General features: G+C 43.4%; 1 protein-coding gene across 2 annotated transcripts; it reads left to right on the forward strand.

Annotated features, from left to right (window-relative positions):
* The first annotated feature begins 5,589 nt into the window (after window positions 1–5,589).
* On the forward strand, window positions 5,590–12,677 carry LOC106493253 (glutathione S-transferase-like). 2 transcript variants are annotated; one of them, XM_013953268.2, is made up of 9 exons: window positions 5,954–5,977; window positions 6,113–6,184; window positions 7,395–7,508; window positions 8,557–8,608; window positions 9,814–9,946; window positions 10,790–10,931; window positions 11,823–11,954; window positions 12,266–12,390; window positions 12,506–12,677. In XM_013953268.2, the coding sequence occupies exons 3-9, from the start codon at window positions 7,422–7,424 to the stop codon at window positions 12,507–12,509; spliced, it is 675 nt and encodes a 224-aa protein (XP_013808722.2). In that variant the 5' UTR covers window positions 5,954–5,977; window positions 6,113–6,184; window positions 7,395–7,421; the 3' UTR covers window positions 12,510–12,677. The 2 variants fall into 2 exon arrangements, with proteins under 2 accessions (XP_013808721.2, XP_013808722.2); XM_013953267.2 differs by lacking the exon at window positions 5,954–5,977 and adding an exon at window positions 5,590–5,609 and having other exon boundaries at window positions 12,266–12,677.
* Window positions 12,678–14,427: the final 1,750 nt, after the last annotated feature.

The raw sequence follows: 14,427 nt of genomic DNA on the forward strand, positions 1-14,427 counted from the left end.
AAAAGCAACAGCGATCAGGTAACACCCCACTCAAAATCTCTTTGTCTGCCTCCCAAGGAAATGTCAGAAGTTTTTGATGTTAGTCAAAGAAAGTTACTAATTTTCACTGAGTATCACAGTGTTGTTTTCATTTTGCTTAGGCAGGACATTGCATTTGTTATTTAAACCTCCATATAAGAAACTGCTAGCAAAAATGCATCATGGCCATAAAATTCAAGCTCTGTAGCACACAGAACACTGGTCTGCTTCTAGGTAACCAACTTTCTCTTCCTGAAAATGTTTTGAAAAGCAGCTAATGCCTTTCAAATATCTGAAGCCAAGTGTTAAGTCAGCAAGAGAATGCCAAAGAAAATAACTCCCCCCCCCCCCCCCATTTCTCTTTTCCTTCTGCCAGGCTACCTTTTGCACACATATTCCTGGGTTCATGAGATTGTTATGTAGCATACTTACTAGGAAGAATATCCAGTCCGTGTGTGGCTTGGAGGGTGTAACGCAATCTGGAGATATTTTTCATGGGAAATAACTTGTGAGCTGCATTTTTCAAGTGCGCTGAACACAGGCAGCTCTAGTTTGGAAAAAAAATCCAGGCCCTTATTTTAAATGATATGAAACACTGGTGTTAGATTTTATTTCTACAGCAAGGCAGGGCTGGGCATATCCCAGTAGGTTTAGTTAGTCACTAATGAGGCTCCCTTCTCTACAGTGCCTATTCCCCCTGCTAATACAGTAATAAGACACAACAGTTTGTGTGTGCACCTGTTTCCCTTGGAAGTATATTTTAAATATTTGCTCATAGTTTCCAACACAGTCTCAAACCAAATTAACCTAAGTCTGCTGTGCTGTATATACAGAGAAAAAATCCTCTGAAGCTGATGACACAAAACATTTTCCTATGCTATGACAGGAAATCAGTATCATAGCTGAAAAACAAAATATTTATTTTTTTAATTTATATTTTAACCTAATTACCCCAAACCTTATTATTTTAAGGGAAGTGACAAAGTGGAAGCAAGCTGGTGGCCATCAGCAGCAGCTGGAGAGAATAATCACTCCTAATTTATTAGGGTATCTTTGAGATTTCCCCTGCTTTTAATTCCTGGATGGTCAGTCTGAATCAAGTAGTACTTAAGAGATCCGATGCCTTCAGCCATGCAGAATAGAAATGACACTTCTACAGCATTTTCTAAAATACTTTACAAGTTCAGTGAAGTGGGATTTTCAAAAGTCCTACTAAATTAGGAGGCAGACAGTATTCTATTTTCCCTTCTTTTTAGACTAGGAACTGTGTTGAAAAGGACTTGCCTAAGATCTTGAAGGAAACCTCTGACAGAGTCAAGAATAGGAAATTTTAGTGATGGGATGAATTACCCTCTGAAGATTCTTACTTCTCTCCCCTGCCCACGAGGAAAGTTTGAGGGGACTGGTTTCAACTAAATAAAACTTTTAGATGCCTCAGTTGAGGCTGTATCCATCTGCTTTTTGAGTGCATACTGTTGGCTTTAGCTTGGACATCAACTGTAGTTCAGGTGCACGGTGAGGATTTCCTCTTACATGGATTTAGACCTATTTAAAGAAGACTAAACAACTAGATTAAATGTAGGCTTCTACAAAGTTAGAGGAGATAAGTCTTACCCAAGTTATCCATACCATGATTAATGTTATTAATTGAACTCAGGTTTTCTTATCTTGCAGTCCTCTGATAGAGTAGACATTAAATCCTTGCAGGAATGGTTGCTAGACCTTGGGGTATCTACTAGAGTTCTGGGCTTAATCTTGGTCAGACCTACAAATGATTAATTCAGCCAGGCTACTTAAGAAAGTAAGCTTGGACTTGTGCAAAAATACCAGACTCACCTCAGTGCACAGGTCTATGTAAAGGCAACTTGAGTCCCCTGCATCTTATCCTAGATTCTGGGTTGTGTTTGTCTAAAGAGACTGAAAATACTGTTTCCAATAATGTAATTTGATCTTTTACACTTGGAAACATTTGTGCTAACAGAAAACTTCAGAACTGTAAAAAGTCTTGGGGGGAAAACAGTCATTTCTCAAGCAAATAAACCATTCTTATGCAGAGTTCTCTTTCATTATAAAACATTAACAAATTAGGTTTAGTCTGAATAATAACAGCAAACAAAATTTGAGCAGCTTGTACTTCACCAGTGATATCAAGAAGGGGCTTCCATTACACTACTGTAGATGCCTGCTGCTACCTGGGACACTGTTGGGGTGCTGAGGCACCCGTGGGGGGCTGGCGGATGAGAGGTGGTACGCAGAACAGGGTCGCGCTCTGCTGGAGCTGCAGCTAGAAGTTGGTGGGATGCCTGAGAACATAACAGGTGGCATGGACACCTCTGGTTTGGTGACTGAATCCCACTGCAGGCTTTAAGAGCTTGAACTTTAAGAGGAGAACTTCCCAAAATGTACGAAGGGGACAAAGGGAAGAAATAAAGGAAATAGCCTGAATCAGAATGCAGAGACTATAGGATAAGCTGTCAGTTAGGAGTCTTGTTGTGGGAGGCTTGGCTCTCCTCACGTGCTGTATGGGGTACAGAGGGAGGTGTTACCGAGTATGCCATTCAGGGACTAGACACCTCCTAAAAGACAAGACATTGCCTTGGTGACCATTTCAATGCCTTGTTCTTCTGTGGACCGAGTTCTAAATAATTCTGGTTTTTTTTACTGTTAAGCATGGAATGTGTTGATCTAACAGGCACCATTGATGGAGATTGATGGGAAGAGGATCATTTTCAGCTACAGAGCAGCAAAGCACCTACATAGCACCTTCCCTTCTATGGGAAAGACCTTGAGGAGAGAGCCCTGTACTGTGACACCACCATTTTTGTTTGATAGACCAGGCCCTGGTTCTCATGGGGGACTTCAACCACCCTGATATCTGCTGGAGAGACAACACAGCTAGGCACAAACAGTCCTGGAGATTCCTGCAGAGCATTGGTGACAACTTCTTGACACAGGTGGTGGAGGAGCCAACAAGGAGAGGTGTGCTGCTGGACCTCGTACTAACAAACAAAGAAGGACTGGTTGGAGATGTGAAGGCTGGGGGCAGCCTTGGCTGCAGTGACCATGAGATGGTGGAGTTCAGGATCCTGCGAGGAGGAGGCAGGGCAATAAGTAGGATCGCAACCCTGGACTTCAGAAGAGCAAAGTTTGGCCTCTTCAAGGACCTACTTGAAGGAATCCCATGGGTGAGGGCCCTAGAAGGAAGGGGGGTCCAAGAGAGCTGGTTAATATTCAAGCATCACTTCCTCCAGGCTCAAGATCGGAGCATCCCTATGAGTGGGAAGTCAAGCAAAGGGGGCAGGAGACCTGCATGGATGAGCAAGGAGCTCCTGGCAAAACTCAACCAGAAGAAGGAAGTCTACAGAAAGTGGAAAGGGGGACAGGCCACTTGGGAGGAATATAGGAACGTTGTCAGAGTATGCAGGGATGCGACGAGGAAGGCTAAGGCCCGTTTGGAATTAAATCTGGCTAGAGATGTCAAGGACAACAAGAAGGGCTTCTTCAAATACATCAGCAGCAAGAGGAAGACTAGGGAAAATGTGGGCCCTTTGCTGAATGGAGTGGGTGCCCTGGTGACGAAGGATGCAGAGAAGGCAGAGTTACTGAATGCCTTCTTTGCTTCAGTCTTTACTGCTCAGGCCAGCCCTCAGGAACCCCAGATCCTGGAGGCAAGAGAGAAAGTCTGGAGAGAGGAAGACTTTCCCTTGGTGGAGGAGGAGTGGTTTAGAGATCATTTAAGCAAACTTGACACCCACAAATCCATGGGCCCTGATGGGATGCACCCACGAGCGCTGAGGGAGCTGGCGGACGTTATTGCTAAGCCACTCTCCATCATCTTTGAAAGGTCATGGAGGACAGGAGAGGTGCCTGAGGACTGGAAGAAAGCCAATGTCACCCCAGTCTTCAAAAAGGGCAAGAAGGAGGACCCAGGGAACTACAGGCCAGTCAGCCTCACCTCCATCCCTGGAAAGGTGATGGAGCAGCTCATCCTGGAGGCCATCTCCAAGCATGTGGAGGACAAGAAAGTGATCAGGAGTAGTCAGCATGGCTTCACCAAGGGGAAATCATGCCTAACCAATCTGATAGCCTTCTCTGATGGAATGACTGGCTGGGTAGATGAGGGGAGAGCAGTGGATGTTGTCTACCTAGACTTCAGCAAGGCTTTTGACACTGTCTCCCATAGCATCCTCATAGACAAGCTCAGGAAGTGTGGGTTAGATGAGTGGACAGTGAGGTGGATTGAGAACTGGCTGAATGGCAGAGCTCAGAGGGTTGTGATCAGCGGTGCAGAGTCTAGTTGGAGACCTGTAGCTGGTGGTGTCCCCCAGGGGTCAGTACTGGGTCCAGTCTTGTTCAACTTCTTCATCAATGACCTGCATGAAGGGACAGAGTGCACCCTCAGCAAGTTTGCTGAGGATACAAAACTGGGAGGAGTGGCGGATACGCCAGAGGGCTGTGCTGCCATTCAGAGAGACCTGGACAGGCTGGAGAGGTGGGCGGAGAGGAACCTCATGAAGTTCAACAAAGGGAAGTGCAGGGTCCTGCACCTGGGGAGGAATAACCCCGTGCACCAGTACAGGTTGGGGGCTGACCTGCTGGAAAGCAGCTCTGAGGAGAAGGACCTGGGAGTGCTGGTGGACAAGAAGTATGAGGCAGCAATGTGCCCTTGTGGCCAAGAAGGCCAATGGTATCCTGGGGTGCATCAGGAAGAGTGTTGCCAGCAGGTCGAGGGAGGTGATTCTCCCCCTCTACTCAGCCCTGGTGAGGCCACATCTGGAGTACTGCGTCCAGTTCTGGGCTCCCCAGTACAAGAGGGATGTGGCACTACTGGAGCAAGTCCAGCGAAGGGCTACAAAGATGATTAGGGGACTGGAGCATCTCTCCTATGAGGAAAGACTGAGAGAGCTGGGCCTGTTTAGCCTGGAGAAGAGAAGGCTGAGAGGAGATCTTATCAACGTGTACAAGTATCTGAAGGGAGGGTGTCAAGAGGATGGAGCCAGACTCTTTTCAGTGGTGCCGAGCGACAGGACACGAGGCAATGGGCACAAACTGAAACACAGACAATTCCATCTGAACATGAGGAAAAACTTTTTCACTGTGAGGGTGACAGAGCACTGGCACAGGTTGCCCAAAGAGGTTGTGGAGTCTCCTTCTCTGGAGATATTCAAAACCTGCCTGGACGTGATCCTGGGCAATGTGCTCTAGATAACCCTGCTTGAGCAGGGGGGTTGGACTAGATGATCTCCAGAGGTCCCTTCCAACCTCAACCATTCTGTGATTCTGACTACAATTCATACAACCCTGTTGTGCAATACAAGAAGAATATTCCAGCTCACTGTTAGATTCAGCATGAATCAGCAGATTTTCATGTAGCACATGTTGACCTAGCCTGCAGGTGATGTTTACAGCATTATTAACCAGCTAGATTAGATAGGCAGGAGGGTGCAAGGGAGTTTATGCCGTATTGACTCTTTGAAGTCAATATAGTTATCAGAAGAAAGCAGTCAGGAGTGCAGAGGACAGTCTTTCTTTCTGATGCCACGCTTCATTCACTGTGCCCTGGAGTTGTCAGCAGCATGCGTCTTCACCAGGTCAAATTCAGGGAAATATCTTTGTTGGAAACAGAAAAAGCTTCTATGTCCAGGAATGAAATTTGGCACATGGATCAATGTTAGGCAGGGATAAATGTCCAGAAGGAATATCCCCCACCAGTAGGGAAGGGAAGGAAGTGTATGTATGATTCAAGCTGAAATAGTTGATCAGTAAAGAGGCAATTTGTTAAAAGTACAAAATCATAAAATATTTAAGTAAAAAATTGGTTACTATCATAGAAGTTTTTTAAATCTTGGGAATTTTTCAGCTCTTTTGGTTATTTTTAACTAGCAGGCTGCTAAACAGTGAAAATAAAAGGCATAAAGTTTTCTACCAGCTCAGATGTTCCAACTGATCATGAACTCTCGTGAGTCTTACATTTGTACACAGTAAGCTTATGAGGAATTTCTTTTCTGTAGGTGAGAAGTGACTAAGCAGAACTAATTGTTTAAGAAAGAGGAGTTTCTTATCTGCAGAGAACTGACTGTAATTCTCTTTGTAGGAGGGGCTGCAGAGCTATATAACTTCCGGGCAAAACTACTGAGAGCTTAGAGCAAGTTACGCTTTGTACAAGGTAAGCTTTTTGGATCTTAGATATGCATGGGGAATTAGTGTACCTGAAAGTAAAGTCAGTGACTGGATTTAATGGATAAAATACTTCTACTTGCTTTCATTACTAACATGGCTATGTGCAACAAATGTTCACTTCTTAAGTAGTTGCTTGCTAGGGGTACTGATTAAAAAAAATATGTATTTTGATCTCAGAAATGTGAAGAATGTTTCCTGTTACTCCTTCTTCCTATTTCAGAGATGATGATTACATGTTATTTACAGGGGGAATATATATATTTTTTTGTAGGCGTTTGTTTTTTGTTGCTGTTACTACTTCAGCTTTATTGTTGACATGGTGTTAATAATTGTGAAACTAGGATAAAACTGGGTACTGCCTACGCATTTGCTGCCAATGCACATGGACTGTTTCCTAATGGGATGGATGGTAGTGTGCCCAGAAAAAAGCTGTTGCTTCAAATTCTATCTGCATTTATTTTTTAACTGTTGCTTCTGCTGATAAAGCTTGAACTAGTGTTGGCAACTGATTGATCTCTTAGAAATGTTTGATGTAGCACAAGTCCAAGGAAAAAGCAAAAAGAATTGGAATTAAACTGAGTAAATGCTTTACTTTGTCTATGTTTGTAGTAAAAGCTGTCAGCCAAACTAATATTACTGGAGATAGTATAAAATTCTAGGTCTTCCAGTGCTTGCCTGAAGAAATGAGAGGAGTGGGGACTGTTGTAAATGAGACTGAATGCTTACAGTGGAAAAAAAACCACCTTCCCATCACCTTATAATGGAACATAATGGCTACTGGAGAAAACAAAGAATATCTGAGTTTGTATTGTGTATCTGCTTAAATAGTAGACTGTGTCCTGAGACAATGTCAAAATAAACAGAGCTATGTATATTGCACACCCTGCTCTTTGGTGAGAGCAGGACACTTTGGGAGAGCAGGAGTGTTCAGCAAAAAGATTTTGATCTGCTTGCTCTCTGGCATGGGCCAATCATTCTCAGTACAGAGTTCTGCTTAAATAAACTGCATGTATAAAAGACATCTTAAGGCAAAATGATACAATGCATTTTAACTCCTCTGTTAATTTGATGAGAGTCCTGGACCATAAATCATTGGTTTCAAATGAGACAGCTTTGAATGATGCTTGAGAACCACTTAGAGACTCAAAAACAGTATTCTGAATCTTTATTCTGCAAAACTTTCTTCTTTATTCTAGATTGTGGGAAATCAGGTGCTTGGAAACATGTCTGGAAAACCCAAGCTCCACTACTTCAATGGACGAGGCCGAATGGAATCAATTCGGTGGCTACTAGCGGCAGCCGGAGTTGAGGTCTGTCTATGTTTTTTATACTAAGAGCATGTGAGAAATACATATTTTCACTGTCCCTTATCAAAACTGTGACTGATCAGCAGTTTCAAGTTCTGTGTTTAGTGCACTGCACAATGATGACCAAGTCAGCATTGCTATTTATAGTTCTTATGGGATCATGTTACTACATATTACTATCCCACTCACCATTAAAAAGCAATTAATGTCACCACTAACTTACCCCAAGTAGCAAGGCAAGTTAGTATCTCACTTTTAATCATCATGTTCCAAGTCTGTCGTTAACATTATGAATGCAGCTCCCTGCAGCTAGCCAAACAAGATTTTTAATAACCACAGTGGTAGTCCCTGGCTTTATCTTCTGATCATAGGGGTTCAGCACTTTCAACTCTGAAGGCCTCTAGCTAAACCCCAATGTCTAGAAGAGCATTTATATTGTGTCTATTACAACATAACTTCCCCTTGAGGGTACTGACTTATATAAAACAACCAGTAATTCTTCTCAGCTCTAACAATTTCTGATATTAAAGCTGGAGAGGGAGACAGTGTGGCGAACCTGTGTGTTTAAGAGCTGTGAGCTTTTGTCATGGTGACAGGCAATGAGCCAGAACACTGCAGAGGACACATGATCCTCTCTTCCTCCCTCCTCTTCCCAGCTTATGGCAAAGAAGCTCTAGCACAGTTCTGTTGCTGCCATATGAATTTACCTGTCCTCCCTTCTCCCTGCACCATCTCTTGCTCCATTCCTTGCCAGCAGTGGGAACAGGAGCAGCATGGTCATACTTTGCCCAGAAGACAGTGCTCTGTGCCTTCTGGGAACCTCCGGTTTAGCCAAAATCTTACCTGCACACAAATATGATTTATATGGGAGAGGGAAGAGAAGAGGATGACAGAGGAAAAATCATTTTTAAAAGATACCACTTTAACATCTGATTTATCTTTTTAAAAGAAAATTCCCCAAAGCATAACTCTCTGGTCCCTGATTGTCTCATGCAATGCAGAAGCTAAAACATGCAGTGACAACATGACTTTTCTTCTGTATTTCCTGCAGTTTGACGAATGTTTTCTGGAAACAAGGGATGACCTGCTAAAGTTACAGAAGAGTAAGTTTCCTTCACTTTTTAGTGAATAGAACTATTTTTCTTAGAACATCTAGGAAGTCTTATGTCTCTTAAAAAGAAAATCTAGATTGGATTGTACCTGACGTATCACAGATGCACACTGCAGTAAGAACACACTGTAATAGCTGATACCATCCACCCAGTCACTTCAGTCTTATGACAGTACAGTATTTTTGTAATCCGATCATCTTGAAATTCCTTAGTATTTTAGGTTGTCTGCAATGCTGTTGTTTTATAATCCCTATGAAACCAGTTTCAGAGTTCAGAATTTAACCTGTACCTCTGATGTGTTCTTGGTTTCCTAAGGCAATAGCTGACCTTGCTGCTCTTTAGCTACCATCTCTGTGGGTTTGAGATTTACTTTTCCTCCAAGCCAAATTACAAGTCTGTGCTCTTCCAGTTCACCTTGGCTATCCAAAGAAGTCTGAACTTAGGTTGGCATTTGCAGTCCTGCTCTCCTTTCAGAAGAATGAGTTGATCTTCCTGCCACCTGCTAGCTTTCAAAAAGCACAGAAGTATTTTAAGTATTTTAAGACATGCACATAATAATAAAAATATGCCCTTAATAGCAAACAGTTTCTATGCACACTTGCCTTACAGTGGGTCCAAAGATGGATATAATTGATCAGTTATTTAAGACAATAAGTGTGATCTCATAAAGCAATTACTCTGACTCACATCTCTGATCAGTTATAGTCACTATAGTAGTCACAAAGATACGTATTATACGATACATTTATATTGGTATTCATGTTGACAAGCTTTTAAATATCCATATTTCCATAACGTTTATCACAGCATGACAGAAACTAGTTTGTGATGGGTCAGATGGGTCAGGTCCTTCAGTCCTTCCCATCTGTGTCAACCTCAATGGAGATTCATCTGAGTTAAGACCATGCAGTGCAGGACTTGTCCTTTTCAGTGTGTGATTCCTAAAAGTTCTGCATTTGGGTGCTTCATCAGATTTGAAGAAACTTCAAGAAGCTGATTGTTATAATATTAGATTAACATATCACCAAGAAATGGTTCTTCATTTTATAGTGAGCTTTTTCCATACCACAATATGACAGTGAGGAAGACTGTCTCAAATCAAAAATAATTTGGATTGTAAGACATTTTGCCAAATACCCACTGATGGTACTCATTCAGAGGCTGAATGTCTCTTTATCATGTCTCTTGTACTCTAGGTGGAGCCCTGCTGTTTCAGCAAGTGCCCATGGTGGAGATTGATGGGATGAAGATGGTGCAGACTAGAGCCATTGGCAACTACATAGCAGCAAAGTACAACCTCTACGGGAAGGACCTGAAGGAGAGAGCCCTGTACTGTACCAATACTACCTTTGTTTGATAAACTACAATGCATACAACCTTGTTCTGTAATACAAGAAGAATATCCCAGCTTACTATTAGATTCAGCATGAATCAGCAGATTTTCATGTAGCGTGTCCTGACCTTGCCTGCAGGTGATGTCTACAAGAGGATTAACCAGCTAGATTAGATAGGCAGGAGGGTGCAAGGGAGTTTATGAAGATCAAAGGTCGACTTAATTATCAGAAGAAAGCAGTCAGGAGCACAGAGGACAGCCTTTCTTCCTGATGCTGCTCTTCATTCACCGTGCCCTGGAGTCGTCAGCAGCATGCATCTTCACCAGCTCAAATTCAGGGAAATGTCTTTGATGGAAACAGAAACTCCTCTGTTTCTAGGAACTAGATATTAAAGGATAGGGCTCTCAAGGCACATGTGTTGAATATGTAAATATCATGAAATGCTTCAAGCTAATTAGCACAAGTAAACGCATTTCATGATATTCAGTAGGAATTGTACAGAACCACTGTTTAACTTAACACATTTGATTTGATTTTTAACATGGGTTTGAATGACATATATGCCAATTTTGTATATATGCTTGAAAAAACTTAATATAGAGGAGTATCACCACTAGTGAAAAATGGAAGGGATGTAGTACTTTAGTTTTGATTAAGCATATTCCACTTGTCTTTTATTGCCTCCCAAAACAGAAGCTACTGCGCTTGGGGGGGACTGCCCCACGCTATGCATTTTGGATAGAAGAGATGTTCCTAACATTTCAGTTGGGGCTATGTCAGTACTTATTGTGTTATTCAGACCTACTGTGAATTGACCAAATAAAACTTTTTCTTCCAGAATTGATATGTATGTGGAAGCAATAATAGATCTGGATGAGTTACTCATGATGTATGCTTTACAACCGGCTGATAAAAAGGAGCAATATCTTGCAAATATTGTGGACAAGGCCACAAACAGATACTTTCCAGTCTATGAGAAGGTAGGTGGCAAAGATGTAGCAACTTAGTTAATGTTGGTTTCCTGAAACTCTGTCCTGGATCTATACATGCGAACTTAATGCAGGAATATGGAGAGGAAAAATTACCACTTAAGTATACATGCAATGTCTTGGGGAAGGCAAGGTTGGGGGGAATACAAAAGGGATAGAGGATGCTACATATCTGGGAGAAATGCAAAGACGCAGGACAGATTGAGTTCTCCAAATATCCATGTTTCAGACTGTATGTTGTTTCAGACAAAAGCCACTTTAGCATCATTTTCTATGTTAAGTTTCCTCCTGAAGTATTTTCAGTACAGGACCCTCTGTAAAATCATGTATTTGATATGTGAAAGCATTATAGTTCCTTCTGTAACAAGAGGGAGGGTTGCTGAGTTGCATGTCAAGAGCACAAGGCATGGGTTACATATGGAGAGTTCCCAACACAATATTTGCCAGAATTGAAGAGGAAGGAAGGGAGGTGCCCATATTTTGAAAGAGTCCAAGATATTCTATTATGCCCTGGGCTGAATTCAAGCCTCTCATAAATTTTGTGCGGGCATTTGCAGCGATGGTTGTATTCCAGCAGCTCTGAGCCTTCAGCACAGAAATTCTGATCATGAGGGTTACAGAAGTGAAAGGACGAGGGCTAGAACTGAGCCATCAGAAAAATCTGCATAATAGAAAGGACTGATGTGGTCAGAATGTGGTCAGATTGTTTGTTTATACTACTGATGTTCTTATTGTATTGCCTTGTTTCAAAGGTAACTCCTATGCAGTGTATGACCTTGCTTTGAAATACTGTATTAGGTTTAGTCTGCTCTGGCTGCACACACACACAAATGTACAGAGAAAAAATTGCATTTACATCTGGTCATTGTTCTCTGTTTTCAGGTTTTGAAGGACCAGGGACAAGACTTTCTTGTGGGCAACCAGCTTAGCAGGGCAGATGTGCAATTACTTGAAGCCCTTTTAATGGCAGAAGAGTACAAGTCTGATATACTTGCCAAATTTCCTCTCTTGCAGGTAATTGAATGGACAGTTTTAATGGGAAGTGAATCAAAGCAGAGCCATTGATTTACACTGGCTAAGAAATATGGGGGAGTGGGAGGGTAAGGAAAGGCAAAACCAAAATCAAATATCCTAAGTAATTTTAGCCTGTCTCAAATACTGATGGTCATTGCCCTCTTATACCACTATAGCCACCAGGGCTCAAAAGCGTAATAGGACAAAGCGCGATCAACTCACAATGTTATTTTTACGGCATGGGTAACATCCAAATGTCTGACAGTAATGACAGTTCTTAAGTATAGTGCTGTTTTGGTTTTGTTTTGTAGAGTTTTAAAGCAAGAATAAGTAATGTCCCCACAATAAAGAAATTTCTTCAGCCTGGCAGCCAGAGGAAACCACCACTACAAGAAAAAGATCTTCCAAAAGTGATGAAAATTTTCAATCTTGGCCAGTGAGCAGCAATCTAAAATCACAGAAACTCTATTGCATATTCTCTGTGTTTCCTGATAATGCCAAGTGAAATTAATGAAAATAGTTAAAAGGTTTTTTGATCTCTCTTTCTCTAGCTAAAGATTGGGTTTGGCCTACTGCAAACACTTCCCAGGTAAATCTACTTGAGCACACCAGCAGATGAAATGATTACATGAATTATGAGGTGCACTGGACAAAGCAGGATGTCTTAAATTACTGATTTTAAGAGATTACCTGAAATAAAGTCTCACTATTGATATTTAAAAACATTGTTTAATGACTGTTTGTAGCTAGTTTTATAGATAAGGGGTCTCTCATTCTGTCTTTCTGTTATTCCCAAGAGTTGCTCCAGTATGAAGAGAGCTTAGCGCAAAAGGTGGTCAGCATGACCATTCTGGAAAAAGCCAGGCAAAGCCTGCAGGTTCTGGTTTGACAGGGATTACATGTTTTGATTGAACTTTCCTCAGAACTTACCTTTCCTTGACTTGGAGTATATTGGGATCAGAAGTCCTATCACACCTCTGTTTTGCCGCTAATCGTTTGCGGTCTCTGTAGTGATTCTTCTGGTTTATTTTCACGAATGCTTCCTTTGACTAAAAGCTGACTGTAGCAGCTAAAAGCACTTAGGATGTTTGACTGAAAGACGAATACTTGTATCCAACTGTAGAGATGAAAAACTACAATTGTTCGAGGCAGAAGGAGTCTGACTGGCGTCAGGTGCTAGCACTTTGCCTTGAAATGTAGGTCATACGTTATGATGACTTACGTTTTTGTATACTAAGCTCAGTTAAATATTATCTTTAAGTTGCACATTATAAACATAATCACTTGAATCAAGTTCTGCTACTGAGGGACTAGCAAGAAAGTTGGATACATAAATGTGTATATTATTTAAACACTAAAAGAAAAAAATATGTACATGCAGCTGCCAGTGCCCTAAAAATAATTGCTGACTACTACCATCAGTTTTAAACTGAGTGTAAAAACTCTTTCTAACATCCATGTGGATGTGTTTCTCCCCATCCTCATATGGGAAATACCATGCAATGGGAATCAAACTGTTTTTAGCACCAAGAAAGGCAGAAAATGGTTCTGCAGTGGAACGCGTATTAATGAGAACAGCTGTTCATACACACGAGTTGTTTCCCTTCCACCTCACAGGAGCCCTGAAAGGCGCAGCGCTCTGCGAGAAACTTGAGTGGGAGACCTTGGCCATGGCTGATGACCTTCTTTGTGGTTAGGTTCCCTTTTGTACTGCGTAGTAGAGCAGTTTTATCAGTTGGCACGCAGTCCCCAGCCTTCAGCCAAGCTGTGCAAGAGCTCCTGGCATGCCGGCAACCAGCCGACAGCTCGGGCCCTGTCGCCCTTGGGCTTTGGCCCAGGCCAGCGGGCACAGGGACAGCTCCCTCTCTTCTCCCCAGGTTCCCTGAGCGCTTCAGAGGCAGCAAAGCACTTCAGGAGCCCCCGCATGCCCCGCAGCAGCACCAACCGCAGGCACAGCCACAGCGTGGCTGAGTGCAGGCTCTGCCACCTTGGATGCCACCACGGCTGGCAGCCTGGTCTGCAGCGTCCTGGGGCACAGCCACGGCCTGGCAGCCTGGTCTGCAGCGCCCTGGGGCACCGCCACGACCCGGCAGCCTGGTCTGCAGAGCCCTGGGGCACCGCCACGACCCGGCAGCCTGGTCTGCAGCGCCCTGGGGCACCGCCACGACCCGGCAGCCTGGTCTGCAGAGCCCTGGGGCACCGCCACGACCCGGCAGCCTGGTCTGCAGAGCCCTGGGGCACAGCCACGACCCGGCAGCCTGGTCTGCAGCGCCCTGGGGCACAGCCACAGCCTGGCAGCCTGGTCTGCAGCGCCCTGGGGCACAGCCACGACCCGGCAGCCTGGTCTGCAGCGCCCTGGGGCACAGCCACAGCCTGGCAGCCTGGTCTGCAGTGCCCAGGGCAGCACCACGGCCTGGCAGCCCAGTCTGCAGCACCCAAGGGCACAGGGAACGAGGGTTCACGGGGGCCATCT

This window comes from Apteryx mantelli, chromosome 3 (assembly GCF_036417845.1).
Source record: "Apteryx mantelli isolate bAptMan1 chromosome 3, bAptMan1.hap1, whole genome shotgun sequence".
Taxonomy (NCBI): Eukaryota; Metazoa; Chordata; class Aves; order Apterygiformes; family Apterygidae; genus Apteryx; species Apteryx mantelli.

What these genes read in the sequence shown, in the direction of transcription:
- LOC106493253 (XM_013953267.2), top strand. Translation starts at nt 7,422, where the DNA reads ATGTCTGGAAAACCCAAGCTCCACTACTTCAATGGACGAGGCCGAATG. An exon ending in TAGCGGCAGCCGGAGTTGAG is followed by an intron (nt 7,509 to 8,556) that starts GTCTGTCTATGT and finishes TATTTCCTGCAG; the next exon opens with TTTGACGAATGTTTTCTGGA. An exon ending in GACCTGAAGGAGAGAGCCCT is followed by an intron (nt 9,947 to 10,789) that starts GTACTGTACCAA and finishes TTTTTCTTCCAG; the next exon opens with AATTGATATGTATGTGGAAG.